The sequence below is a fragment of the Vipera ursinii genome (genome assembly GCF_947247035.1).
Source record: "Vipera ursinii genome assembly, chromosome: 1".
NCBI lineage: Eukaryota > Metazoa > Chordata > Lepidosauria > Squamata > Viperidae > Vipera > Vipera ursinii.
This window is the reverse complement of record NC_139512.1, coordinates 207968674-207995780: the sequence shown is the minus strand read 5'-3', so window position 1 is coordinate 207995780 and position 27107 is coordinate 207968674. Positions and strand designations below refer to the sequence as shown.

At 37.5% G+C, this 27107-nt stretch overlaps 1 protein-coding gene across 1 annotated transcript in view; it reads left to right on the top strand.

The window, feature by feature from the left end:
* The window catches only part of KLHL29 (kelch like family member 29), a 440642-nt gene that overhangs the window by 393046 nt on the left and 20489 nt on the right, over positions 1-27107 (top strand). Inside the window, exons 8-11 of the mRNA XM_083351877.1 lie at positions 1721-1919; positions 5199-5381; positions 6720-6900; positions 15581-15774. Of these exons, the coding sequence (XP_083208003.1) occupies positions 1721-1919; positions 5199-5381; positions 6720-6900; positions 15581-15774 (757 nt within the window). The remainder of the gene's footprint in view (positions 1-1720; positions 1920-5198; positions 5382-6719; positions 6901-15580; positions 15775-27107) is intronic.

The window sequence follows — 27107 nt, the reverse complement described above, 5'->3', positions numbered from 1 at the left end:
GATAATCTAATATACACATACAGAACATTAATCTGATCTTTTTGCTGTGATATTTCCTGCTCTGAAGAGATGAGCATTTTTCTTAATTCTAAATTTAGACGGTCATCGCAGCTGATATGGTGAAACAGCAAATAAAACTCTGCTTTTCATACAGCTTTCTGTCTATTTGTTCTTATAGATCCATTGTTGGTTAAACAAATAAGAGCATAAATACATGTAAATTTTAGGGATTTTAATAATGTAGAACTGACAGATGGTAGTTTTCTGCCAGAGATTGAAAAGCGGTCTCTTATGAGTCCCCTAATATTTCATCTCTGCTAGATTTTTTTTTAATAAAGGCAACAGCTATCTTCCCTCTGTCCATTATATGAGTAGGGTTTTTTTAAACTTTACTTTTGATCAAATCATGGGAGCTCTAGGGAATTTAGTGTCCTAAAAAAATGTTTCAAATATATGTGATTGATGTCCTGGTGATAGCAACAGCTCATAACTAACATAGTTACCAAAAGTTAGTTTCTAACAGGTCTAAATTGATAAGCACTTTCTAGAATGTTAGAATTAGGTCTGTTTAGAACATTAAGTAGAGTATAATTTGCACTCCTTCCAAGCCCTCATTTCTTTCTATTCTTAGCTGGCTGTCTTCATTCTCCCTAACACCTAAAGTCTCCAAGGTTGAAAAGGTAGCTAAGAAAGGTATTTGGAGTGATAATGGTACTCATGGTTGCCTGAAGATCTCAGATGCTTTGAAGTTCTTAAAGAATGTTTCCATCTCCCTTTCCTGCATTTCACAGCATTGCCCTAGCAATATCCTTGGCTACTCCTAATTTTCCCATTTTTACAAACCTGCTCTCTTTGCCTATTTTCCACCTGTTGTGCTTTTATGGTCTGAGGCAGTCTGTGATATTTAGGGGAATGAACAGTTACAAAAACAAATCATTGTATGTATTCTCTGTTTTATAATATTCCATTTTCTCTCACTTGCACTTTTGGTTTCTGTTAAGCCTTGTCTGATGATAGATGTTTTCAGCTATTTAAATATCCTTCGCACTGTAAAGCTTATTTTATTGATGCAGAAGGATGGAGATAATGCCACATGCATTTGATTATTAGCTCCTTGAGTTTGACTTCTAGCAGAACCTGAAAGAACGTATTTGTTTTGTCAATGAAGAAAACCCCATGGCTTTATCAAAACTACTGCTATTATTCACCATTCATTTTAGATGTTCTATAAAGACAGAACTTCTTTGACATTTGAAAAGCTGCCACAATAATTCTTTGTTTGAAATAAAGCAGCCAGCCCTAAATTTCAAAGTTAACTGAAGAACTTGCAAAAACCACAGCAGATCTCCTCTGTTCAAGATAGGTACATTTGGCGTAGGTTGTTCCACCAACAATTTTAAGTGTGAAATGTTTGTTTACATACTATAAAACAAAAACTGGTATCTGTTGACATTATTTCTTCCATTCTATGAGTAAGAAGGCTTACTTCTATATATTTTTTTAGAAGAATGTTTTACCTTCATCAGGGCCATAACTATCTTTTGAGAAGAGGGAGCACAAGATGAGAAAAGCCTAGACAGATTTATTATCATGAAAATAGGTCACATACAAATATTCCACTGTCCCCAAATAGATCCAAAAAAGAAAAGAGGCCAGGGCTGTTGAGAAACCAGTTGCATCAAGCAGTCATCCTGTCTTCTTTTTTCTTTTTTAACTACAGTATTCTGCTGAGCTGTTGGCAGTGGTCCGTCTGCCCTTCATCCATCCCAGTTATCTGCTGAACGTAGTTGACAACGAGGAATTGATAAAATCTTCAGAGGCCTGCCGGGACCTGGTGAATGAAGCAAAACGTTATCACATGTTGCCGCACGCCAGGCAAGAGATGCAGACTCCAAGAACCCGGCCCAGGTTATCAGCAGGTAATGCTGGAAGCTTTGAAAAAAATGAATTTCTGGAACTATGTCTGAAATGGCTAATGGCGTTTGCAGGCTGCAAGTAAGGAACCAAAGATTAAAAGGCTTCCTCTCACCTTTTCTGTAAAGCTTCCAAGATACAGTCAGCTATCAAACTGGGCAATTGGGCATTGTGAACTGAGCAATTGGGCATCCTGCAGCTCTTCAGGTTTTCCCACTGATTCTCCTTGTGACAAAAAGTGTTGAAAGCAGGGAACGAAGGAGGGAGTATTCCTCATCCCAGACCAGGTGCTAATTCCCTAGCAGATGGTTTTCTGTCATGGTTTGGCCATATTTATTGAACAGTTTAGCATAGTCAGAAGATAGAATTCTGGGCATGTAGGTAGTTTATATGTCTTTAATCCAATATGACTTCCCCCCCCCCCCAAATACCTTTAAAATTACAGATACCTTTGAATACGTTAGTTTGCCTTCCGGAAAATAGTGCAATCTTTTTTGGCCATTTAATGATGACAATAATAGTTTTTAAAAAGTTTTTACAATAGCATACCTAAATCTAGGCATGACCCTGAGGTATCATAGACGCACACCTTTTGTCTCATTTGTGAAATGCCTGGCTGGCTGTGAGCAGATTTATTAAGCAGAAAAGCCATTAAACATAATGTGACTTCTAGAAAAGTCCACAGAGGATCTCACTCGCTTCTTTGAAGTGAGTCCTCATTTTCATAAAATAAGGGGCAGGCTACCAAAGGAGAAAAGTTATTTCTGCCTTGGTGAAAGGTGAAGATTCCAAAAAAAGTAATGTACCTTGGAGTCCATGAATGGAGAGGGCCCCTCCACTCCTAGTCCTCACATTGTGAGTCACAAGGGATCGCAGTGGCTTCTCTCCTGCCCCGATGTAAACCTATAGCCTTGACAGTTCTTCTCTTCCTAACTAGTCAAGTTTATCTTTTCCTCTTACATTATCAACCCCTTCCCTTCCCAGGCCAGCAGTCCTGTTCTTTCACTCTTTTTCCCATCCTGATGATTTTCTTCCTTTTTTGCTATTTGCATTGAAAAGACAGAAAGGAATACAGGTAGTCCTCGACTTACGACCACAATTGAAACCAACATTTCTGTTGCTAAGTAAGACATTTGTTAAGTGAGTTTTGCTCCATTTAATGACCTTTCTTGTCACAGTTGTTAAGTGAATCACTGCAGTTGTTAAGTGAATCACTGCAGTTGTTAAGTGAATCACTACAGTTGTTAAGTGAATCATGCGATCATTAAGCAAATCTGGCTTTCCCCCATTGACCTTACTTGTCAGAAGCCAGTTTGGAAGGTTGCACGTGGTGATCACATGACTCCAGGTCAGTGCAACTGCCATAAATCCATGCCAGTTGCCAAGTGTCTGAATTTTGATCACATGACCATGGGGATGCTACAACGGTTATAAGTGTGAGAACCAGTCATAAGTCACTTTTTTCAGCCACGTTGTAACTCTGAACACTAAAGTCACTAAACGAATGGTTATAAATGAAGGACTACCTGTATTTGTAAGGGTCTGTGAGCAAAAAATGTTTGGCATGGATGTATAGTTGGAGGATCAATACATTTTTAAAGTGAGGTGGCCATTTTACAGATAATTACTTTGTCTTCAATTTTGAGTCATGTCCTTTTTTTGTCCTGAATGTAATAGTTTAGATAATTCAACCTCTTCAGACTGCAGAAAGTCATAACTCAAGTGCCCCTGTTTGGTAAACAACTAGGTCTTATGTTTTGCTTGACATTTCTTTGTTATACTAATACTCTTAAAAAGCATAATATGAGAGGGGGTTTTTTATATAAATTTCCTTTTATATCCTTGTTGTATGCTTGAGCATATATGAAAGAGAAAGATGAAAAATACTATAAATGAGTAACTAAATCAGTGAATGGGTTCAGTTCCCAGATTGTGTTTATTACCTAGGGAATATAAAGAGATCCTGATCTGCTTTTATTATAGTAATGTTCAAAACATTTGAACATATCCATTCTGTTGAAAGATGGCATGACATCTCACATAAAATTTAGGCATATTTACGTGTGGAACTAATTGCCTTTCAAAGTTGCTTCAAGACAGCAGGAAAATTCACAAAGCTAAGAGGTTATTAGTATATAAAACTGTATGTCAGGCTGCATTTTTTGCAGAAATGGTATCTGAATAAAGAATTTATCAGAACAATGAAATACTTTCAGTAACAGCCCTTCTCTTGCTCTTAATAAATTGGAGCTGAACAACAATAATCCGATAATTTTACAATTTCTGAAAAGTATCTGTTTACAAATAAAATTGTTGGGGTAATATAAACTATTTTCACAAAAATTATTAAGAAAAAATAATGTCCCAAGAATAAGAAGAGTGATTATTACTGTAAGTCAAAGTCCAATTAGAGTAACTATTCATTAAGAGTTTTTCAATTCATTGTGAAAATCACAAAATCTACAATATCCTCTTGAGGCTATTTATTATAATCACATTAGTTCTAAACAGGTGATTTTCCTCTCTCCAAGGGGAAAACTGTAAGTCAAAATTTCCAAAGCAAACATAGGGAAGGAAACAAAAACACACTATTTGATGTCATACTGGCAACGCTCAATAGATTATTTTAGAATACACATCCATCATTTAAAAAAAACTTCAGCTCTTGAAAAATATTTTTGAGTTCTTCAAGTAAGTTCTTTATGCAAAGATCTTTTAAACAATAATTATTCAAATCCATATTAGAAGGTGAGGTGTAATGCAGCACTGTAGGCAACTTCTGCTGACTGTCGGCTGCCAGCAGTTTGGCAGTTCGAGTGTCACCAGCTCAGGGTTTACTTAGCCTTCCATCCTTCCGAGGTTGATAAAATGAGGACCCAGATTGTTGGAGGGGGCGATAGGCTGACTCTGTAAAACCATTTAGAGAGGGCTGTAAAGCACTGTGAAGGGGTATATAAGCCTAACTGCTATTGCTTATTCACTCGATAGAAACATACTCCAAATTTAATCTAAATATATTATCTTGCCAGAACTTGAAAAAAGACCATGCATTATGGTGTGCCGCTTAAACAGCAAGAGAACTACTTTGTTACTCTGCTTATCTTGTTCAGAGTGCACTAAGCATACAGTCCAATCCAATGAAAAGCAGAAAAGAATTAGGCTTATGCAAAGAATAACAAGGTAAAGGAAATTGGAGATTACGATCCTTGAGTGATTATGAGGTGATAATATATACAATTGTATCTATAAAATTCAATCTATGTTTGGGTCAATTACCATTCTAGGTGTAGCAGAGGTCATAGTCCTAGTAGGAGGCCGTCAGATGATTGGAATGAATCAACGTGCTTTGACAGCAGTGACTTGCTTCAATCCTCAGAACAACAAATGGTATCCACTGGCCACCCTGCCCTTCTACGATCGGGAGTTGTTTAGTGTGGTGAGCGCTGGAGACAATGTCTACCTCTCAGGTGAGCAACAAACGAGATGGATTGTTTGCAAACTTATATGGCAAACATGGATGCATGATATTTTGTCTGGGAAGGAGAGAATTCCTTCGAGCATCATTTCAGCCCAGATTTTCTCCCGAGGACATTTTGCCCTTGTAATGTACAAAAAGATATATTATGTATCTTAATTAAACTGTGAAGAGCTTTTCCTTGCAATTGTGACACAGTATAAAGCAGGCATGTCAAACTGCCGGCCCGCAGGCCGGATGCATCACAACAAAATCGCGCCCTCCCCATTGCCGGCAGTGGGGGAAAAGTCACGTGACATCACAAGTTTGACGTGCCTGGTATAAAGCATCTGGATCTGAATCAAAATGATTATGTTTCTATACCTGAAGCTGGTTTGTTCAGGTTATTGATCTGTATGACCATATTTACTTAAAAGACATGTAATCCCTCCTCATATTTAAAAATCTGTCCTTGAAACCTCTTCCTAGTGAAAGGGAACAACGCCTCCTCTGAAATGTTTGCCTGGAGGAACAGAAATGCTACAGCAGCATTACTGACCTGTAAATTCACAATATCACATAATGATTTGGGTAAATATGCATATCACAAATTTCTAAAATGACACAACCACGAAACACTTTAGCCAACATTTCACTTGTAGAAGAAAACTTATATAATCAGCCTTGGAGACTACAGGGGAATTAGGAAGGAAGTACAAGGTGTGAGTTATTGCAGGTGAAGAAAAAATGAGAAAAGAATTAGTTGCAAAATCTGTGTGCCACTTAACACAACCATTATGTACCTTTGGGAGTATCTTATTACTTTTTTCACTATTACGGTTTAAGGGATACTCATAGACTAAAACATGTAATGACTCTCTGAAATCCTTAATTACTGCATTACATTCTGAGCCATGGACTGAATGGATGCTACAAAGATCCTGAGAACAGCCCCCTTGGTTGTAGCATCCATTGCCCAGGCCATGTGTATTAAGGACAATTTCTAATCTGAAAGTGTTGAGTAAGCTGCTTAGTTGCTTTCTACAGTTGCATATGCAACTGAATAGCCTGTAGGATATTTATGAATGCTGCCTAATTATGCTCACATATGCAAATGTCCTGCCTAGCCTGACATCGTGACAGCCTTTTTTTTAAAAAAAAAAACCCTTTGGGATGCATAAATAAGTGACAGCAATCTGCATCATCAGAACAGATGCTTGCAATCGACAATGATTTATTTTAATTAGCCAAGTGTCATTTGGAAGATCTTCTTGTATTGCAGTTGACTAGCCTTGCAATATATATCAAATCACTGCGGTCTTTTTTTTTTCCTTCTCCTCACCGAGGACAGGTGGTATGGAAGCTGGAGTCACACTGTCTGATGTCTGGTGCTACATGTCGCTCCTTGATAACTGGAATCTCGTTTCCCGAATGACAGTCCCACGATGTCGGCACAACAGTTTGGTTTACGATGGCAAAATATATACCATAGGAGGCCTTGGTGTAGCAGGCAATGTCGATCATGTGGAGAGGTAAAGTTATTTTGTGTATAGAAAGTAGTTCTGAGACAACTCAAGAGATTTGATGATGAAAATAACACCTTTTCAGATTTTTTTAGTAGATTTTATTTATTTTTTTAAATCAGATATGGTTGGGTTTGAGTTTTGTCCTGTTCTTGTCTGTTTAGTTACTCCTGAACCAAGTCTTAGTAAAACTGTGACTGAGAATAAGGAATCTCGATAAGTAACAAAAACTATTATAGAGGAGCTTAGATGTACCAGATTCTCTGTTTACTTTCCCATTGGAGTTATCCTGATATACTTTTATTCTAGGAAACCCAACGAATCAGTTTAATAGACATGCAGGGCGAGAGTAATATCCCTAAAACTAGCAGGGAAGTTAGCACTTTTTTATTACTGTGGTTTTAACTTTTATAAATTTAGAGAATCATGCTTCTGCCACTGATTATATTCCAGAGAACTGTGCCCAAACAGGCCCATCTCAGTACCAACTCAGTAACCCGCCAACCAGTGGTGGGATTCAGCCATTTCGCACCACTTCAGCAGAACCGGTAGTTAATTTTTTGTTGCCCAGGCCCAGAATGGACTTCCGGAAGTGGCATCCACACAGAGAACCAGTTGTTCACATAGTTGAATCCCACCACCGCCACCAACCAACCCATAAAGGTGTCTAGAAATTGGCCAACTCAGCATGTCTGAGGCAATTCTGGAATATCTCCATTTCTAGTGGAGGTTAAATGTTTCGGGTCTGTATCATGTGGGCATTTGTTTCTGCCTTGCTGCACAGCATACTAAAGTGATCACAAAGACCATTCTTCCTGGTTCTGTCCCGATAGTATTTTATTCTGGGGCCTAATCTTTGTTTCCAAGGCTACAATCCTCTATTTAGTTTCTCAAACTGCCTGGAAAGAGATGTATTGTCCAAATGCCCTTCAGTCTAAATCTTGATTCGACAAATGAATTAGTTTTTTTAAAAACTATTAAGAACTAATAGTTTTTTAAAAAACCTAATTCATTTGTAGAATTAGTAAGATCCATCGTACGTCTTTGTTGTGAATTTTGAGGACAACAAAGAGCAAGAAATTTAGTTTTTTCATGAAACCTCAGCTGAATCTCTAAGACCCAAAGCAACCACTCATATTTTTTAAACAAAACAATGGTGAACCTAGGTTACTTAAGTCAGTGTTTTTCAACCACTGTTCCGCGGCACACTAGTGTGCCGCGAGATGTTGCCTGGTGTGCCGTGGGAAAAATTGAAAAGTAATTATAAAATACTTTCTTTGTGTTTATTTGATTCCTATTCAAGAGAATTACTTTATATATAGTCAATATAGGCACAGAGTTAAATTTTTTAACATTTTCTAATGGTGGAGTGCCTCGTGATTTTTTTCATGAAACAAGTGTGCCTTTGCCCAAAAAATGTTGAAAAACACTGACTTAAGTTTCTGTGGATATTTATCAGTGCTGAAAGAACTTGTTATCAAATTTGTTTCTCAATGTACAGTAAAATCAAAGTGCAGCATTGTTCATGAAGTTGCTAAGCTGGCATGATGATTTTGTCACATTCTAAAACCATTATCAGAAGCTGGAAGGAGTAATGGTAGACTGTGCCCACAGTACTTTTTGTAACTGCCTATAGCCAGACTGAAATGGTTACTTGCATTTCCCTTATTATGAGTTTAATATTTATAATAATTGGCACTTTCTTCCTTCCCTCATCAGATCTATTCATTTTGATTCTGCTATGCCATCTACTGGTTTTTAAGCCCTGGATTTTTCTGCTGGCATACAGCAGACAATACCTTGGCACCTCCTGTTGCTCCTTTTTTTAGAACAAGCTTAAGTTTTCCAATTCTGGAATTTTTTTTACTATTTCTGTAGTAGGGTGTTACAAATACTATACTTCAGATTCTAGGCAAATAACTAAAGCATTCATCTGTTTTGTAAAGTGTCTTCACAGAAGTCTTCATTTTTGAACTTGAATGATTGTTTTAGCTATTTCCATTTCAAAGCTGTTATTTTCCACAGTACATAAATCTTACAGAAAAAGTATTTCAGTCCCACAAAGATCTGTGGACATTCACTCAGTGATTTATAGGTACATGTGAATCAAGAATGAACAATATGTCATCAAAATAGATTTTACAATAAAACCTACTCAAAATACACATTTCCTCCAGCAAAATTAATTCAGTCAGAGTAATAGGTATGTAGGTAGGCAGGCAGGCAGGCAGATCTGTAGAACAGCCTTCTAGAAGGAGTATATGTGGATTTTAACTCCCTGAGTTTTCAATTGAAGTATATGTGGAGCCTTGGTGGAGCAGTGGGCTAATGCCTCCTTAAGTAACACCAGCTGCCTGCAATTAGTGCAGGTTCGCATCCCACCAGGCTCAAGGTTGACTCAGCCTTCCATCCTTCCGAGGTAGGTAAAATGAGGACCCAGATTGTTGGGGGCAATTAAGCTGAGTTTGTAATAATGCTGCTTGGAGTGTGTGTGAAAGCCCTAATAAGCAGGCATATACATAGAATGAAGGCTACTGCTAAGCTTGTAAGCCGCCCTGAGTCTTCGGAGAAGGGCAGGATATAAATGGAATTTTAAAAAAAATTCAAATCCACACTTACACTGGGCACTCTGTTTGGGGAAGGCTGCTGTAAAATATTCAAAGCTGTTCATATACGTCAGCCATATGTGGAAATCACAGTAAGCCAAAACTTCATTAGATACTTCTGGTTTACTCACAACCCTACATGAAGCTGAGGAGGATATTTTTGGTGACCAATAAGCCAGAATTCTTTAAAATTGTGATGCACTATAATATCAGAAGAAGACCTAATTTTGTTGCCAATAATCTACTCAGTTTGTCACCAGAACTGCAATTTGAACTAAACAGTTTATGCAAGGAATGGTAATAGTTAAATTTCAGACTAACAGCATGTTTACGGCTAATCTTTCATTAGGTGAGCTTAACTCAAGGAAAGATGAGATATAACTATAATAAATAATATTGGTAATTATAATTTGTAGCTATTCTCTTAGCTGCTACAGTACATCATCAGCTCTCTTTGAAGTTCCTTCATGCCTGATTTTATATACAAATATTTCAGTATCAAACAGTATGCAGATATTAGCTCAATGAAAAGCTACATGTGCTTATTCATGAAAATAAGTTCTTTTCCAAAATTTTGTCATATAATTTCCTCCAACCCTGCTTCCCCACCGTAGAGGTGGGAACATTAGTCTAATGGAGTTTTTTTTTAAATGCTCTGTAATAGGGTTTTTTTTACTGATTTTCTATAAACTCCCTTTTAAAAAATAATATGTATTGAAGCTAGGCCAGCTATTCCATCACATTCCTTTTCAAATGGATTTTTTTTTCTTTGCTATATGCAATGAGACAAAAGAATTTTAAAGAGATCCATGATGTTCATATGCCTGTAAGATTCAAGTGGCATAATAGTTTGGAATCCTTGATGTGCCTGCATTAAAAAAAAGTGTGCCTGCAGCTTTGGCCAGTCATATTTCAGCTGGAAGAAGAAAAGGAAATATACAGGAAGGACATATTTATGGGAGGCGTAGAAAGCAGACTTTTATAATACAGTATAGCATTATTTTCCATAACTATTTTTCTGCAAAGTATCCTCTGAATAATGTATAAGGTAGTGAAGGTATGGTACATAAATTCCACATAATGATGGTACAGAAGCTTTATAAGAAAAATAAATTAAAGCATTCATTCATAAAGTTGCTAACCAAGACAGAAAAGAATTAAGAGGACAGCACTTACGTGTATTCAGACACAATTCAGAAAAAGAGTAATTTACAGTATAATCCAAAGAGCTTTTTCCATTCAGTATATGTACAGAGTAAAATAAAATAAAATGCGTAACAACTTGAGTTGATAACATGCAATGAGAAAAGCATGACATAGCTGGAATTGGGGAAAGTGGTGCAACTTGTCATGCTAGCTATTATTTACTTTCATTTTTACATGTTTTAAAGACTTCAGTGCTTTGTATGTTTAAATAATAATTGCTGTTTCACAATATATTCTGGATATATCATACCATATTACAGTACATAACATACCTATCTATCCATCCTTTAATTTTTCAAGCAATATTCTTTATCTAATCAAAATGTCATTGGTTATGGAGGGTGTCATTGGTTATGGAGGGAGATCATCATACTCCACAGAACACCAAGTTTTGGAGAAACTTAATAAAATTTAATAAAATTTAAATTTTATTTAAAAAAATAAAAACAGTTTAATGATGGGGAATCCCCAAAACATCCCAAGAATGTTTATTGACTAGTGGAAAGGGAATAGTACAATTTGAAATCCAGAAGGAGTTGCCAAACATAAGCATCTGTGCTGTGGTATTTTGTTACATATTCCATTGATTATTAATATTACCTCATGATGACAGTATAGCACAGAGGTCCCCAACATTCTGGGCACCAGGGACCGGTTTCGTGGAGAGAGGTTTTTCCACAGACTGGAAGGGGCATAGTTTTGTGTGCTGCCTGCATCTCGTGGATGGGGCTTTGCTTCTTTGTGCAGACCAGTTGCTGGCATGCCTCAGACCAGTACACGTCCATGGACCGGGGGTTGGGGACCTCTGGTATAGCACATTTCCAATACCCCAAATGGAAATGCCTTTCCTTTATCAAACATCCATACGTTTGATAGGTGAATCTCATGATAGGTGAATCTCATCTCCATACACAGATGAGTCCAAGATATGCTTTGAATGGGGAACAGCTCAGAACAGTGTTTACTAGTTCTCACAGTACTAGTGATTCTCAACTTATGAACACAATTGAGCCCAAAATTTCTGTTGTTAAGTGAGACATTTGTTAAGTGAGTTTTCTCTGATTTTATTACCTTTCTTGCCACAGTTGTCAAGAGAATCACTGCACTTGAACCCAATTGTTAAATGAATCCAGCTTCCTCTTTGACTTTGTTTGTCAGAAGGTCACAAAAGGAGATCCCATGATGTTAGGACACAGCAGTGTTCATAAATATTAACCACATATCAAGCATCTGAATTTTCATCACATGATCATGGGGATGCTGCAGAGGTCGTAACTGTGGGAAATGGTCATATGTCACTTTTTCCAGTGCCATTGTAGCTTTGAGTGATCACTAAATGATCTATTGTAAGTTAAGGATTGCCTATACTGTTTCTCATTCTGGCTGATTTTGCAGGCTGAGATTAGAGTCCTTGCCCTCACCCTTTTCTTCCCTCTAGTTATAATTTTGTTTTTCTGCCCAAGAGTATTAAAACCGAGTATGCAAACAGTGAGAGCAACAATACAAGTCACATGATAGCTCCTTCCCATGATAACATGGGAATTGACTTGCTGTTCAACTCCTCCACAGGGGGTTTTAAGCTGCAAATCCTGTTAGCAGCTGCCAGCTGGTTTATCGTTATGTGAAGTCATGGAAGAGAATTCCTCCATTCCCCCCAAAACACCAGATTTAAGTGTTCCGGTTATTCATTTCCATTCTCCTGGAATAGTAGGTAACCTTTTGATCTGCAACAGCTATTCTTGGGTCCAGACTTGGAAAGAATTACTTTGGAGAAAACAAAGAAAGTGGAGGTCAGAAACACTTTGGCCTAGAAAAGAAATTATTTGTAGCAGCTTAATGTCCATTTAAAACTTAATCCCCTGCTTTGGAGCAGGATCAATAAACAAGTAATATGAATCTGCTTCCAGAAAGTCTTCCAAAGAAATGGAATCTGAATAGTAAAAAACATAAAAATTAAAATATAGTTTGAAGCATGGCAAATGGATGCAACATGGTTACAAGAAGGTGAAATGTGCCTATTTATACCAGTGTGCCATCTTACTAGTACTATTTACTGGAATAAATTTAAGAGAAACATTCTTCTTATACCTGAAGACATCACTCGGGGAAAAAATGCATGTTTCTTTATCTACTTCCAGTTAGCTGTACCCTTTGAACAAGCTCTCTCTGATAGAGAGCGTATACAGTAGTAGACCATCATTTAGCAATTGAGTTTTCCTCATCTTGCATTGTAGCATAGCAGGAGATCTTCAACAAAACTTTTAAGTTCTATCATCTTTAATGGATAAGTATCCGGCTTTTGTCACAGCAGTTGAATGAAATTGCTGAGTAAACAGAAAAAATATTATACAGTATATATGTATGAAACAAGCAGAAAATATAAAGAAGCAAGCACAATGAATCTGTTACTTTTTTGTGAAGCAAAGGTAGCAGACACATAAGAAATATATTATGTTCCATAACATAAATTCTGTTCTGATTTGAAAAATATAAAGCTCAGTATCTCAAGTATACTAATGTCAGAACCTTCCAGAGCTATATCCAATAGGTTTTTATTTAATAAACTCTTTCACTCTGACAGAATAAGAGTAGGAGACTGACAGGCGAAATGTAATTCTCCTTCCACCAAAGAAAACACAGATTTGTATTTGGGGAAAGAGCAAACATCTCAGAACATTTTAGTTGTCTTCTTATCTTGTATACTCTGGCCTACCTATAGGCATAAAATTACTTGTGTGAGATTGAAATATCCAAATGTAAATCCCAAAGCCATGTTTTTGGAAATAAACATTGTAAAATGAAATGTACCCTAGGAATATAAGAGTTAAACATTTTGCTTTTCTCACTTCAACTTTTTTTTCCTATGAAGTACTTAGAATATTTAAAGTATCTTTTGCATTGCTTATGAATGTCTCCCTTTATTTAAGGTCTATGTGGTAGCCATTCATGTTACTCTATTTTCAACAGTATTTGAAATTAAGATCATGTACGTATTTTGGCAACAGGTTAAGTTTACTTTGCCTTTAATTTTTCCTCAGTTCCTTTCTTTTATGTTATTGATGAAATATTATTGGTCCCTCAACCTACCTCTGCAGTTTTTAACTAGGAGATTCTGAGGCATCACTAAAAGGTTATTAAGAATATGACTGTACATTTCACAAAAGAAAAAAATGAATGAAGAATTCTGAATGCCAATAACCTTCATGTTTATTAACTCCATAGTTGCTAGTGGCATTAGGCTCTGGATGTGTATGTGTGCAAGAGCAGGAGAAAAAATAGTAATGCTTATAGTTTTTTGTCTCCCTCTATTATTGAGAAATTTAATACTGAACTGGCTATGCTGCATTCCATGGCAGTGTGTAAACACCATCTCTCTTCTTTTTTTTCTTCTGTCTGCAAGTTTATTTTGATTGCTGCCATTTTAGCTTTAAAAATAAGTGTCTGAACTGGTGATCTTGTTCAAAATGAATCTTCATCTATGGGTTATTAACTATACATCTTTATGGCCAGCGGCTTGATTAAATTTTACACCAATGACCTTAGAACTAATTTAGCACTCTGATGCATATACTTAATCTACTATGAGATAGGGGAAGAAGAATGGAGTGGTAACATCTTAGATTTTCAGCATGATACAATAAAATGGGGCAGCTTTCTTCACACAGTGAAAATTAAGCCAACTTCCATGTCCCCAAAATATTTGATAAATTTAATAATTAATAACTGGGGCAAAGAGTTATCATACTATGTCATGTCTGAAAAGCAGATGAACTTCAATTGATGTGTGTTATTTGCTTTCCTCTAGTTGCTGCTAGATATCACTGCACTGATTTGCAAGGATTGTCTCTTCTGTTCTAATTAACTGAAGTTAATTAATTGGAGACATCCTGACAAAAGAATCCTGGATTATTTTAGTCAAAAATATAATTAGATTTGAGAGGCATATGTAGAGAATAAGTTTCATTTTCTCTTCTGTTCATTTGCTAGCTCACTCTATCACTGCCTGCCTTAACATGGTAGAAGGGCTTTCTTGAAAAGAAAGGAATTGATATGAGATGAAAATGAATATAGGCCTGCCTGTCACATAGCCTGGATCCATTGGATCAGAGGTCCCCAACCTTTTGGGCACCAGGGACCGGTTTCCATGGACCAGAGAGTGCGTGGTTTTGTGTGCTGCCTGCATCCCACACATGGGCCTTTGCTTGTTTGCCGCGGCCCAGTACCAGTCCACGGACCAGGGGTTGGGGACCCCTGCATTGGATGATTGACTGTTGCTTGGGTCTACCTAGTGAATTTAACCCTTTCTAATACATCTAAACAGAGCTTATCTCTGTTTGCTTTCTTTTCTTTATGCCATTACTTTCCAGTGGCAAAGGATTCCAGAATATATATATATTCCGTATGTGTATACACACACACACACACACACACACACACACACACACAGAGAGAGAGAGAGAGAGAGAGTTGGGAGTAGTTAATTTTTCAAAATGGAGACTTTATTTATAGGCAGTCTGTACTTCTTAATTCAGTTGTAGGTGGTTTTATCCTTTTTTATGTTTATTGGTGTGAAGTTTATTTATTTTAGGATTGGGAGAATGTAATCTCAAGAATTAGATTCAGCTGATGTTAAAAATATTAAGCTGACAGAATCAGGTAGTTGGGCAATACACAAGAATTCTAGCTAGCTACATCTACATGTATTTTCCTTTTTTGTTGAGGTAATCATTCAGAGTCAGCCTTGTTTTGGAAAAATATGGTAATTGTCAACTGGATGCATTATTAATGAGACTAGAAAATATTTATGGAGATGTTTTCTTGACAGGTGAAGATTCATCTCTCTAACATCTAGGTTTATTCATCTGTCTTCGTTCTAGGTATGACACCATCACCAATCAGTGGGAGACAGTTGCTCCTTTGCCAAAGGCGGTGCATTCTGCAGCTGCAACTGTTTGTGGTGGAAAGATCTATGTGTTTGGAGGCGTGAATGAAGCTGGCCGAGCTGCTGGAGTCCTTCAGTCATATATTCCACAGACGAATGCATGGAGTTTTATAGAGTCACCAATGATAGGTAAAAGTAACATGCTTCCAGCTTTGACTTGAAGATGGGGAAGGAGAAATGCCTATGCTGTTGATTTATTGACAATGAATTCAAATTTTAATGTATTTATAGAAAATAATTAGAAAAGTATAATTTTCTAAGATGATAAATTTTCTCATTAGTTAGGCTAATGGAGTTAGCACCCTGAAAGCCCATCCCCACCCTGCTTTCAATTAATATTAAGAGAGGGAAAGGGATGAAAAAAAGAAAGAGGAAGGAAGGACGGAAGGAAAGAGAGAGAGAGAGAGAGAGAGAGAGAGAGAAAGGACATGGTTGCAAAGTAAGTCAAGGGAATATATGCCATATATTGTTATAGTATTATGGTTATTTTTTAAAATTGGAGTGTTTTAGTGAAAAGGCAGAACAAAGAGACAATGGGTGCCATTAGCCTATGATTCCTACATCAGAAATATTGATGGGCTAGTTTAGATGTAGTTTTACCACACTGTCCTCACTTTTCAGTAATCCAAACGGGAGCTCACATGCTCATCGTTCATCATAAATGCAAGATGGTTCAGAAATAGAGGGATCCTTATTTGAGCACACATGTTTTCATACTTTGGTTTTGTTAGAAGATTTCCGTACGCTACAATTGTGATTTTTCTATGCTTGACGGTTTCCATGTGAACATGTTATGTTGTGCTTCTCCACCCCCAACTCAGAGGTATTCTTTCTTATCATGAACATGTGTCCTCTGATTTCTAGACTACAATAAACATATTGTTAACTTTCCCTTGCCCATTGCAGAAGAAGCGATTCAGGACTTGCTTGTAGCATTGATTTACGGGTGTAACATTGCCTCTGTTCCTTCGCTGTTGTTAATGCTCAACTAAACATGACATGACATGCATATGATGTACCATGAAATACCCAGCAGGAAGACATTAACCAGTGGTAATCAAGTTGGTGCATTAGAGCAAGCAGCCTCATTCCCCATCACTTTCTATTCCTAGAATCTGCTGAATGATATTATGAAGTTTTCTTGTCCTCTTAACAAAATGGCAAAACTTAATACATTATGCAAAGAAAACCCCACTCCTGCTCTCTTAAACATTTGCAAAATCAGTTAATATCCTCAAATTATTACAGTGCCAACCATTGCAGTCTAAAAAACAAACAAACACCAATACTCTGCACATTTGTAAATAGGGCCCTAAGAAAAGTACCAAAACTGCAAGTTATGAAACGACATGTATGCTTCCTCAAATAAAAGTAGCTAATTGACAAATGTCTGCATAAACATCAAGGAGTATTAATTGAAGCTGTTGTTATTTTGATTAGGTCCAAAAATAGAATGTTTTGAGTGACAGTTTTTAAAGAAATGAAATACAAAGATTTCATTATGATGTTAAAAAATAGAGCAGATACTTCTACAGATAAAATGGATTCCCTTACTCCATTTTCAGTTGAATCTAAAACCATGACAATATTTGAGGGAGAGAGGTTTTTAATAAATAAAAGGAAAATCTTTTGAAAGGTGAGGTTCAGTCACAAATTTTCCATAGTGCTTTCAAGTGTGCTTTAGAGAATACCCATCTGCCTTGTTGCCTCTTTGCTAAAGTCATCACGCATGAGAAATATTTTATATTCTTTTGTCATTTGAAGTACATGGGTGGGATTATTATTTGCATCCTCAAGAGTTTACATTTTCGCTTTTCGCTTTAGCGATGCCTATTCTGCAGCTGAAACCACATATTAAAGCAATCTGAGTTGTCTGCTCTGTTTTGGTTTTGAGATTTCTTCTGGATCGTTGTTCTGATGTGGTATGGAGTCAGCTCAAGTTGACTTCACTAAATGGCAATCTAGTAATATGACAACTGGAGTGCTCTTTCTTACTTTATTTTTAGAATCCTTTTGACAATGCAGCCAGTTGTTGTTGCTAAAACACAAGAGAGAACTTCATTATTCAAAGTGGTGCTTATATCCTGTTAAGCTTTAGATTTTTAAGTGGGGGGGGGGCAAGAAGAAACCAATTTTTAAATCTTCATAGAATATCAAGAGGAATCCCTTTTTTTCTGCCAACTGTTCTTTGTAAGAGCTGATGAAGTCTTTAAGAGTAAATAGCAGGTTTACAAAATCACAATTAATTATTAATATTTAGAAAGGCTAAAATATTTCCAGATGCAAAGTTAAAGTGCATCTTTCTGGTTGTTACTCGTGGTAGTATAATAATGTTGATTAATTTTTGGACTAACCTAGACTGATTGTACAGGATAGGAAACACTTATAGCTTGAAAGTTGAACCAAGCTTTTTTATTAGACAGGTAGTCCTTGTTTAGCAACTATCTCATTCAGCAACTGTTCACAGTTACAACAATGATGAATAAATGATTTTATGACCGATACTTATATTTACAACCTTTGTAGGTCTGCAAAAGTAAGATTATAAGCAAAGTTGCATTTCACTTAGCAACCTACTTCATTTAACAATCAAGTTGCTGATCCTAACTGTGGTCACTAAACATGGACTACCAATACTAAACTGGTCTCTATCATACAGGCCAGGAAATGAATCAGTAGAAAGTCACTATTGTGGCTCAGTTGTTGCTTGAAGAAAATGTGTACTTAATTCTCTTTAGCATTCCAATGAATAATCAGTCTCCTGTGGAATAGATTCTTTCATGAAGTGATATTTTCCCCATGAAAACTAGAAATGCTCAAGCAATCTTGGACCAAGTAGGATTGAACCTGATGACCTCTGAGGCTACTTCCAACTATGATTCTATGATGTAATTCCTGAGGCATAGATCCATCAAACCAGAAGAGAACTTTAACATCTATATATGAAACATCATAGATACAAATATAGTTATTATTTAGAATGAATCATAGTGAACATAAGCATGGATGCACATGTAAGAACTAATAGTGTAAGGCAGTGGTTCTCAACCTTTTCTCCTCCATGGAACATCTTTAAATATCTTTTGTGGCCACAGACCCCGTAGACATAACTTGAGATTTAAATTACCGTATAACATTTCTTCAAGCCTGTGATGACATCAAGGCCCCCCAGGGGTCCGCATATCACAGATTGAGAACCACTGGTATAAGATATTAGCATGATGAAGGTCTTAACCTATTTCGGCAGAAACATTAGCCATATTAAGTAGTCATTTTTATTTCAAAATATTTTATCTGTCTTTTACATATATTTATAATGCATTATAAAACAAATATATATCACTGTAAGTCAAAATACAGTTAATTGAAATTGCAAAATGCAAACATTAGTAAAATAAGTTGCTCAATCTGCAGACTTTATCAGTTGTTGCTAGCACAAATATCCAATAGTGCAGATAAAGCATAGGATTGAAATAAACCTGACTACTAAACTGTTCCATTTAACAGAATATATTCTCTGATGGACAACTTTCCCTGATCTGGTAACTTCTCAATGTCTTGTCTTAACTTAGAAACATTGGCCATGCTTCCTTGAACCCCTCTAAAATGTTAATTTCCATAATGACAGCTGAGTTAACCCTCAAACCACCCATTTAGAAAAAAATATAATGGATTGCCAACCTTTGTAAATAAAGTTTACATCTCTAATGTTATAACATTTGGGATTAGTCTTTCTAATAAATCCAAACTCTATTCAGCTATTTCTGGCATGACAAATTTGAACCTGAATACCAAAAGGCTTCACTCTCCAGATGAACTACAGGTAATTGGTGTATAATTAAAGTTTGATTTTTAAAAAGACATCCCTAATAAATAATGAAGGAAAAAAGGATGTAGGAAAGTGGTTTTAATATGTATTATTGTGGATATAATTCCCCTAATTATTTAATCACTGCACATGCAAGCTATAAATGTGCCAGTTACCCAAACCCCAGTCCAACATGCAAAAAAAGGCCAAGCCGCATTCATTGTTGCACTTAGATATTAAGCAACCCTTCGACAGTCTCTGAAGCAGACACTCATAAGATGGAGTAGAAGTCTATCAAATGGCTGGTTGGATCAAAAGCCATTCCACCGAGAGTCTGCTAAAGAAAGAGACAGATTTGGTTCTCCTGAGAATTTCCAAATTGCACATTTATTAAAGCGAAGATGCTTTGACAGTTGTGATCTTGCATATTTAGAAAGCCCTGTTTAGAGAAGGTAAGGAAAAAGTCTCAAAAACTTTAATGCACACTTTTTTAACATCTCAAACCTGATGTGGAAAAAAGACAAAATAAGCCTAAGAATGGAGAAGGGGGCAAACAGAAATTGAGATTAATCAGAATTCACAGTTATCCGTTCCCACTGCAGTATCATGTACATATTACAAGCCTGGTACGCAGTGCTTTTCGTCATTATATCGTACCTGAGGAACATGATCAGGTAGATGGCATTTTCTACGGTAATTCTTTCTGGCCTCATTGAGGCTTCTGTTGGATGGAAGCTTTGGAATTTTACTCCTGCCTTGAAAAGGGCCGAAAAGGAACAACATGGTTGCATATATGTAATCTCTCACATGGTGGAGATTGCTGCATGTGAAAATATATAAGTGCCTTGTAAATAGCAATGTAGTCTTCCAGAGGGAAACTGAGATACCAACTTTCCTGAGGTTTTCATCCTTCCTTCCTTCAGAGTTGGTTTGTTCTGCAAGCTTACGTTGTGCAGTTCATCCTGGCAATATGAACATAGTACAGGTAGTCCTTAATGACTGTCTCTTTTGGCAAGGATTCACAGTTACAACAGTGCTGAAAAAGTAACTTTGCAGCAGTTCTCACATTTACACCTTTGCAGATCTGTAAAGAAAAGGAAAGCTGAAGTAAGATCATAAGCACAGTTGTGATTGCACTGAGCAAACGACTTTGCTTATTGACCAAGTTGCCAGTCTGCAGGGCTTTTTTTCTCATAGAACGCTCAGAACGGAGTTCCGGCACCTTTTTTGGATGGAACCTTGTAGAGTAGGCAAGGCGGGTTGTATGACATGTGTGAGTTCCGGCACCTTTTTCTTTTACAAAAAAAGCACTGCCAGTCCGAATTGTGATCACTAAACAAGGACCTAATGTATCAAGATGCACAATTCCCAGGTCTAATTTATATCCCTAAATTACCTTATAATAAATGATTACTGTGGTTTTCTTTGAAAAGTTGGAACCATTGTTACATCCTTATGCACAGTGGACACAAGAGATAATATCTTGGGGAAAGTAGTCCTCTGAAAATGGCTATTTTTTCCTCCTGCTGACAAATAACTGATTTTGCTGCCAAAGTTTGTTCTTTGGTGGCGCACTTCCCAGGTTCAAACAGGGATAACTAAGAATGACTCAAGACCATCCTTAGATGATCATGGACGTATCTAGGAAGAGGAATCCCAATGCTTGCAATTTTCAGTAGGAGCAGCTAAAGCAGGCATGTCAAACTGCTGGCCTACGGGCTGGATGCATAACACCAAATTTGCACCCACCCCATTGCCGGCAATGGAGAAAAAGTCCCAATACATCGTGCGACGTCATCTGACGCCATGAGTTTGACATGCCTGAGCTAGAGGATCATGTCTTTATCCTTTCCTTTCAATTGTTTGTTCTTTTTATCAATTCCTCAGGTTTTAATTGCAAAAGAAGTTTCTTTTTTCACTTTCATTCTTATTTTTAACGGTTAATCAACTGGTTGAATGCTGACTTATTCTAACTCCTTGCTGAATTTTAATGTGATTTCTTTGCATTTTTTATTGCTTTATAACACCAACTTTTTGGGGTAGTTAAGGCAATCGAATTTGATTTACATTTACATCAGTTTTTCACTATAAGGATTTTGTACGCTCTTAATTTTTAAAAGCGCTAGTCTTATTTCTTTTAACTTCTGAAGGGAATCTGCCTTTTTTCTATTCCATTTTCATTGTGGGAAATATTAGCTCAATTCTTTCTACGCTTATTTTGTTACGATATATCTACTTCCTCTGTCCTTGAGAGGTACTATTTATGTTTGGATGGGAAACCTCAGCTACGGGAAAGTTTTGGATGGTATTAAAATTGTAAATAATGCACCAGCTTAATGATAAAGCCCTTTGGGAAGCCTTTGAAAAACAAACTCAAATTGAAAACTTAGATGAAAAGTTTGATAAAATAACAAGAGTTTTAAAGCAACCCAAAGATGACACTCACCAGACTTGCAACCAGATGGATCGGAGTTCCTGGCAGATTTGAAGGAGAAGGAGCCTGGTTTGAAAATGGCATGCTTGCTGCAGAAAGCTGAAAAGGGCAAGAAATTTAAAGACTTAGAAATGACCAAATTGATGAGTCATGGACTGGACTTTCTCAAGAAGATTGATGGAGATTGGGAAATGGAGATGCTATATCTTATCACAGAACAATTGTCAAGAGACACTGCATTACAACTTGTAGGAGAATTCTTTGAACAACGACATGCTGCAGAGATGTTTACTACAAAGAATTATGATCTTGGGGAATGAGATGCAATTGGGGAAGATCCCAGTTGGATTTTAAGGAAACGTTTTATCATTAAGAATCAATCAAGGATAATTGATCCTGGACAGACTAGAGATAAAGGATTGTGGCGATTTATAGTAGTGGACTTTGTTAAATACAATAAAAGATTGTCAAGACGGGGGCTTTGAAGTTTAATTTTATTGTTGGTTTTACCTGTTAACTAACTTTTTAAAAAACTAGATAAAGACCAGATCAAATTAATTGGCTAAATTGATTTATAGAAGTTCATAATTTGTGGGCCTGTTTCAAGAGGAGGAAGAACTATTATTCTTGGAATATATTTATGAATATTCAACTAAGGGAGACAATCTATGTTATATGTGTTTTTAATGCACTTTTTAAATTTCTTGTTTAGTTTTGCTTTGTTCTTGTATTTTTCCCCCTTTTCTGGAGTTTGTATTTTAACATTGTGAATAAAATAAAAAAATAATAATACAAAGAGTTAACTATCTTGTCATGCAGACACAGGAAAATTACATCAAAACGTGTTTCAATTTTGCCTGGATAATCTGCAGTTGGCATACAAATTAAAGTTCTTGCACTTTTTCCTAAGATGTTTATGTTTTATTTTGCATTTCACTTAATACTTTTTTTTTATTTTATACCTCAACCTATGAAGACCCTAAATCAGGGTTGTCAAACTTAATTTCATTGAGGGCTGCATCAGCATTGCGGTTGCCCTCAGGGGGCCGGGTGGGTGTGACCTGGGTGGGCATGGCCTACTGGGTGGGTGTGGCTAGAGTGTGTATGGCCTACTGGGTGGGCGTGGCCAGCTCTACATCGTTCGCATCAAGGGTGCCTATGGGGGCCTGGGCAGGAGTGGGACAGATCTGAGGGTCTCTGGTAGAAGGAGGGTCTCTGGGCGAGGGCCAAGGCAGTGGGGGCTGTTCCCTCACTGTTTCCAGGATGGCTTCGCGGGCCACATGAAACCACTTTGCGGGCCGGATCCGGGCCCCGGGCCTTGTGTTTGACATGTCTGCCCAAAATCTTTACTCTTCAGGGCCTCTGTGCTGTAGCATTTTGGGTGGGGGATGGGCAACACTAATAAGATAGCTTGTCCCAAACTAATATTTTTACATGGGATTATCAGGCTTTGAAATAATAACACCGCTCTAGTTCAGCTTTGAGAGATTGTCCCTGCTTCATAAGCAAGAATGTGTTCTGATTTAAACTCTAAATCTAGCTATTTGTTCTTCTAATAGATCTTGCACTTTTTTCATTATAAAGGTTTGATCTCACTAGAATTACTCATGAGCAATAATTACTATTTCTGTAACCTGTTTAGCCTTTCCGACTCAGGGATAAGCTCCCAGCCTGAGATTCATTACTACAAAATACACAGAGGGATTGTTCCTCTTTTTGGGTAGGTGTGCACTTTGAATAATACAAAATTCCTGCCTCCTTTCTTCAAATACATTAGAAGCTGGTTATGTTTTGGAGGCAGAAGCAGGTTCTTCTCGTTTCTTTTCCAAAATTCAGGATTCAAAAAAAAGAGAGAGAGAGAGAGAGAGGTGGGGAATTCCAGATTCTGTCAGGTTTTATTTACACTTCTGTTGAAGAGGGGATACATCTAAACAGAAATACAGCAAGCAGTCGCTGAATCTGTCTTACTACTGGTAGTAGAATATCCTTCATTTAAGCAGAGTTTTCAGAAAAATGTCATTATTGTTTTCCATTTTATGCTATATATCTTTAAAAAATACTGATTCTATGAATTGTATCTGACTTTCATTATAAACACTGCTACTTGTAAAAGTTCAATTTCTTTACAAAATGTTTTTTTCTACAGTTTCCTTATTTTTATTTGTAGTTCACTAGTGAATGCTTTTTTCTTTTTGGCCTGTCTTCTATGTAATTTGGGAGATAAAGAGGGGATAGTCAGTGTGGTTCAGTGAGCAAAATATTCCTGGTAGACTTTACAGTAGCAAAAGCCAAATCCCAAGTGGTGAAACTTACACAGACACAGGATAGGTTGGATTCATAGTAAATTGGAAAGCATGCAGTAGAGATATATGAGTAACTTTCTTATTACCTGAAATTGTAGGATAGCAAATTGTGTGGTCTCTCTCCCTTTGAATAGGGAAGAATGAAGAAAATATTCAAGTGCTAATTTAAAGGAGCTCCATAAGTGCCAAGCTGTCCTATCCTTTTGGGGGTTTGTTAGTTGTTTATTTTTTCCTCCTCCTCCTCTTCCTCCTCTTCCTCTCTTGCTTGCATTGCTTTTAGGGGCTTTGCATGTTAGCAGTGCTAGAACATGCCACTAATTCAGTCACCCAGTGTGCCTGGATCATAGACTAATGGCTTTAAGGAACAGCAGGAGCTCTTGACAATTGTCTGAAATCTATAAGCATTCATCTATAAGTATTCTGTCAGGAATGCTTTATTACTTTTATTCCCCTCACCCCTTAGGCAGCCCCTCTTAGTTCTCCCAGCTGGGTGCTGTTGCGGGAGATAATGCCCATGCTACATAAGGATCCATGTTAAATAGTGACTTTCTTTGACTCTAAATTAAGCCCAAAGAATATCACTACTTACCTTGAGGTACTGAAATTTTGTATGATTTTCCTGACAATAATCCTTACCTTTCTCGCTTAGGAGCATAGGTTTCCTTTCATAGATTTGATAGAAGCACATTTTCACATGGTGACTGCCTACCATTGGAGTTTGATTCCTTATCCCTATGATCAGTTTAGAGCAGTGGTGGGATTCAAATATGTGAACCACCGGTTCTCTGTGTGGATGCCACTTCCGGAAGTCCATTCGGGGCCTGGGCAACAAGAAATTAGCTATCGGTTCTACCAAAGTGGTGCAAACTGGCTGAATCCCACCACTGGTTTAAGGGCATATTGGTAAAGGTATCTAAATTATGTAGTAAACGTTTAAGCAAATAGTTGTTACATTTGCTTCTTATCCCATCTTTCTTTTATTTGTAAAACAAGTTGTTCATGGGATTGTCACACCACTTGTCAAAGTAAGGAACTTTACCACACTAGAACTAGTGAATTATTTAATGTAATAATTAACACTAAGAAGTCTCTCTCTCTCTCTCTCTCTCTCTCTCTCTCTCTCACACACACACACACACACACACACACACACACACACACACACACGAAGGTGAAGCAGTGTAAGATCTGGAAAGCTAACTTGCAATCTCTTTCAGCTCAGAATGCTTTGTTATCTTAAACTACCTGGTTAACTCAACTGGGTTTACCCTGTTTACCTGCCCCCAGACAAGAATGTTACAGGTGCGGTTCCTAGTCACCTCATCTCCCATGTCGCATGCATTCCACAGGTGTGGATGTTAAGTTTTCTGCTGTAGTGTAGGCGCTTCACTATCAAACTCCCTCAGTATCTGATGTTGCCTCTGACAATATACTACTATTTCACTACTCTGAAATACACTATTAGCTTTGGCAAGCAAAGTCATTTTGATCAAGGAATGATGCAGTTTGTTGCATTCAGGAGGTAGAGCTTTTACCCATACTTCAGGCCTTTGAATGTATATTAGCCCAGATTGTGGTCCAGTGAACTATGGGCAGTCTTATAGTAGACTGCAGTTCCTGGAACAGCTTCTTTTCCCCAAAGGGGATATAAGTTACAACTCCCTAGCGATGCCTTTCAGTTGCAGAAGGCCAGGATAGTCCTTTAGGCTTTCCTGCTGCTTCCAATAAGGGTTGTTACTAGGATTCCACAAGACCATCTGAATTCCAATCTTGTTCCACCTTGAAACTGTGAAAGCCACAGGAGACTAACTTTGGTTCCCTTCTCTGATGGGGCAAGGAGGAATACATCCAGCTCCTAAAGCAACTAAATCTATTCTGTATGTATCATGGCATTGGTAACCATCAGGACATAATGGTGTACAAACTCTCTGTTTGGAATATGGACCCACATTTCCATTTCAGATACTCCTATTTTTTTACTACTTCATCCTCTTTCTACTTCAGAGAGTCTGTCAGGACCCACCTCAATTCCACATCTTAAGAAAGTAGAACTCTTGGAAGCGATTTCTTCCAACAGGAACTTTTATTAAGAGAAGATTATAGCAGGCCTAATAGACAGGATCTGAGATTTCCCATGCAGAGCGATAGATTAAAGCAGGGCTTTTTTTCTCATAGAACTCTCAGAACGGAGTTCTGGCACCTTTTTTGGATGGAACCTTGTAGGGTAGGCAAGGCGGATTGTATGACATGTGTGAGTTCCGGCACCTTTTTCTTTTACAAAAAAAGCACTGAATTAAAGTATACCCAAACAAGACCCCACCCCATAGTCCGCCCGTCCCATGTGGGACAGCCAATCCCCAGGTGTTAAGTCCATTGTGGGAAAAAGGACGATAACATTGGCCCGTCTCCAGCTCACGTAGTGATGGTCGGTGGCTTCTTCAGACCTTCCTCTGAGAGCATAGACATAAACCAGGCACTGAGGTTACGTTCCTTATTGCAGCTGACAGTTTAGGAAGATAGACTTCAGAGAGAGAGATAATGCAAGAAGCAAATTGTTACATTGCAGCGGGGGAGTAGAGGACACAGAGGCAATAAACAAAGCAAAAGGTTACATTGTAGTGGAAAGAGGAAGCAAAGGCAATAACCCCGCAGGCACAGCCCCCTCCCCCTTGGGAGTATGGCAGAATCCAGGGAAAGGTGCGATTTGATTTTGGGTCAGAGGGGATAGACAGAAATGAAATAGGAATGGGTTCTGACAGAGTCTGTTGTTCTTTCCATGATGTCATAGCCCTTTGGGTTCCTTGAGTAGTTTTTACCTCAGTTTCTTAGGTAAGTGTAATTGATCAATTATCTTTGCTCCCTGCCATCCTTACGGTCTCTTTCATTAGGATAATTGCATGTTTGGATAGTTTCTTTT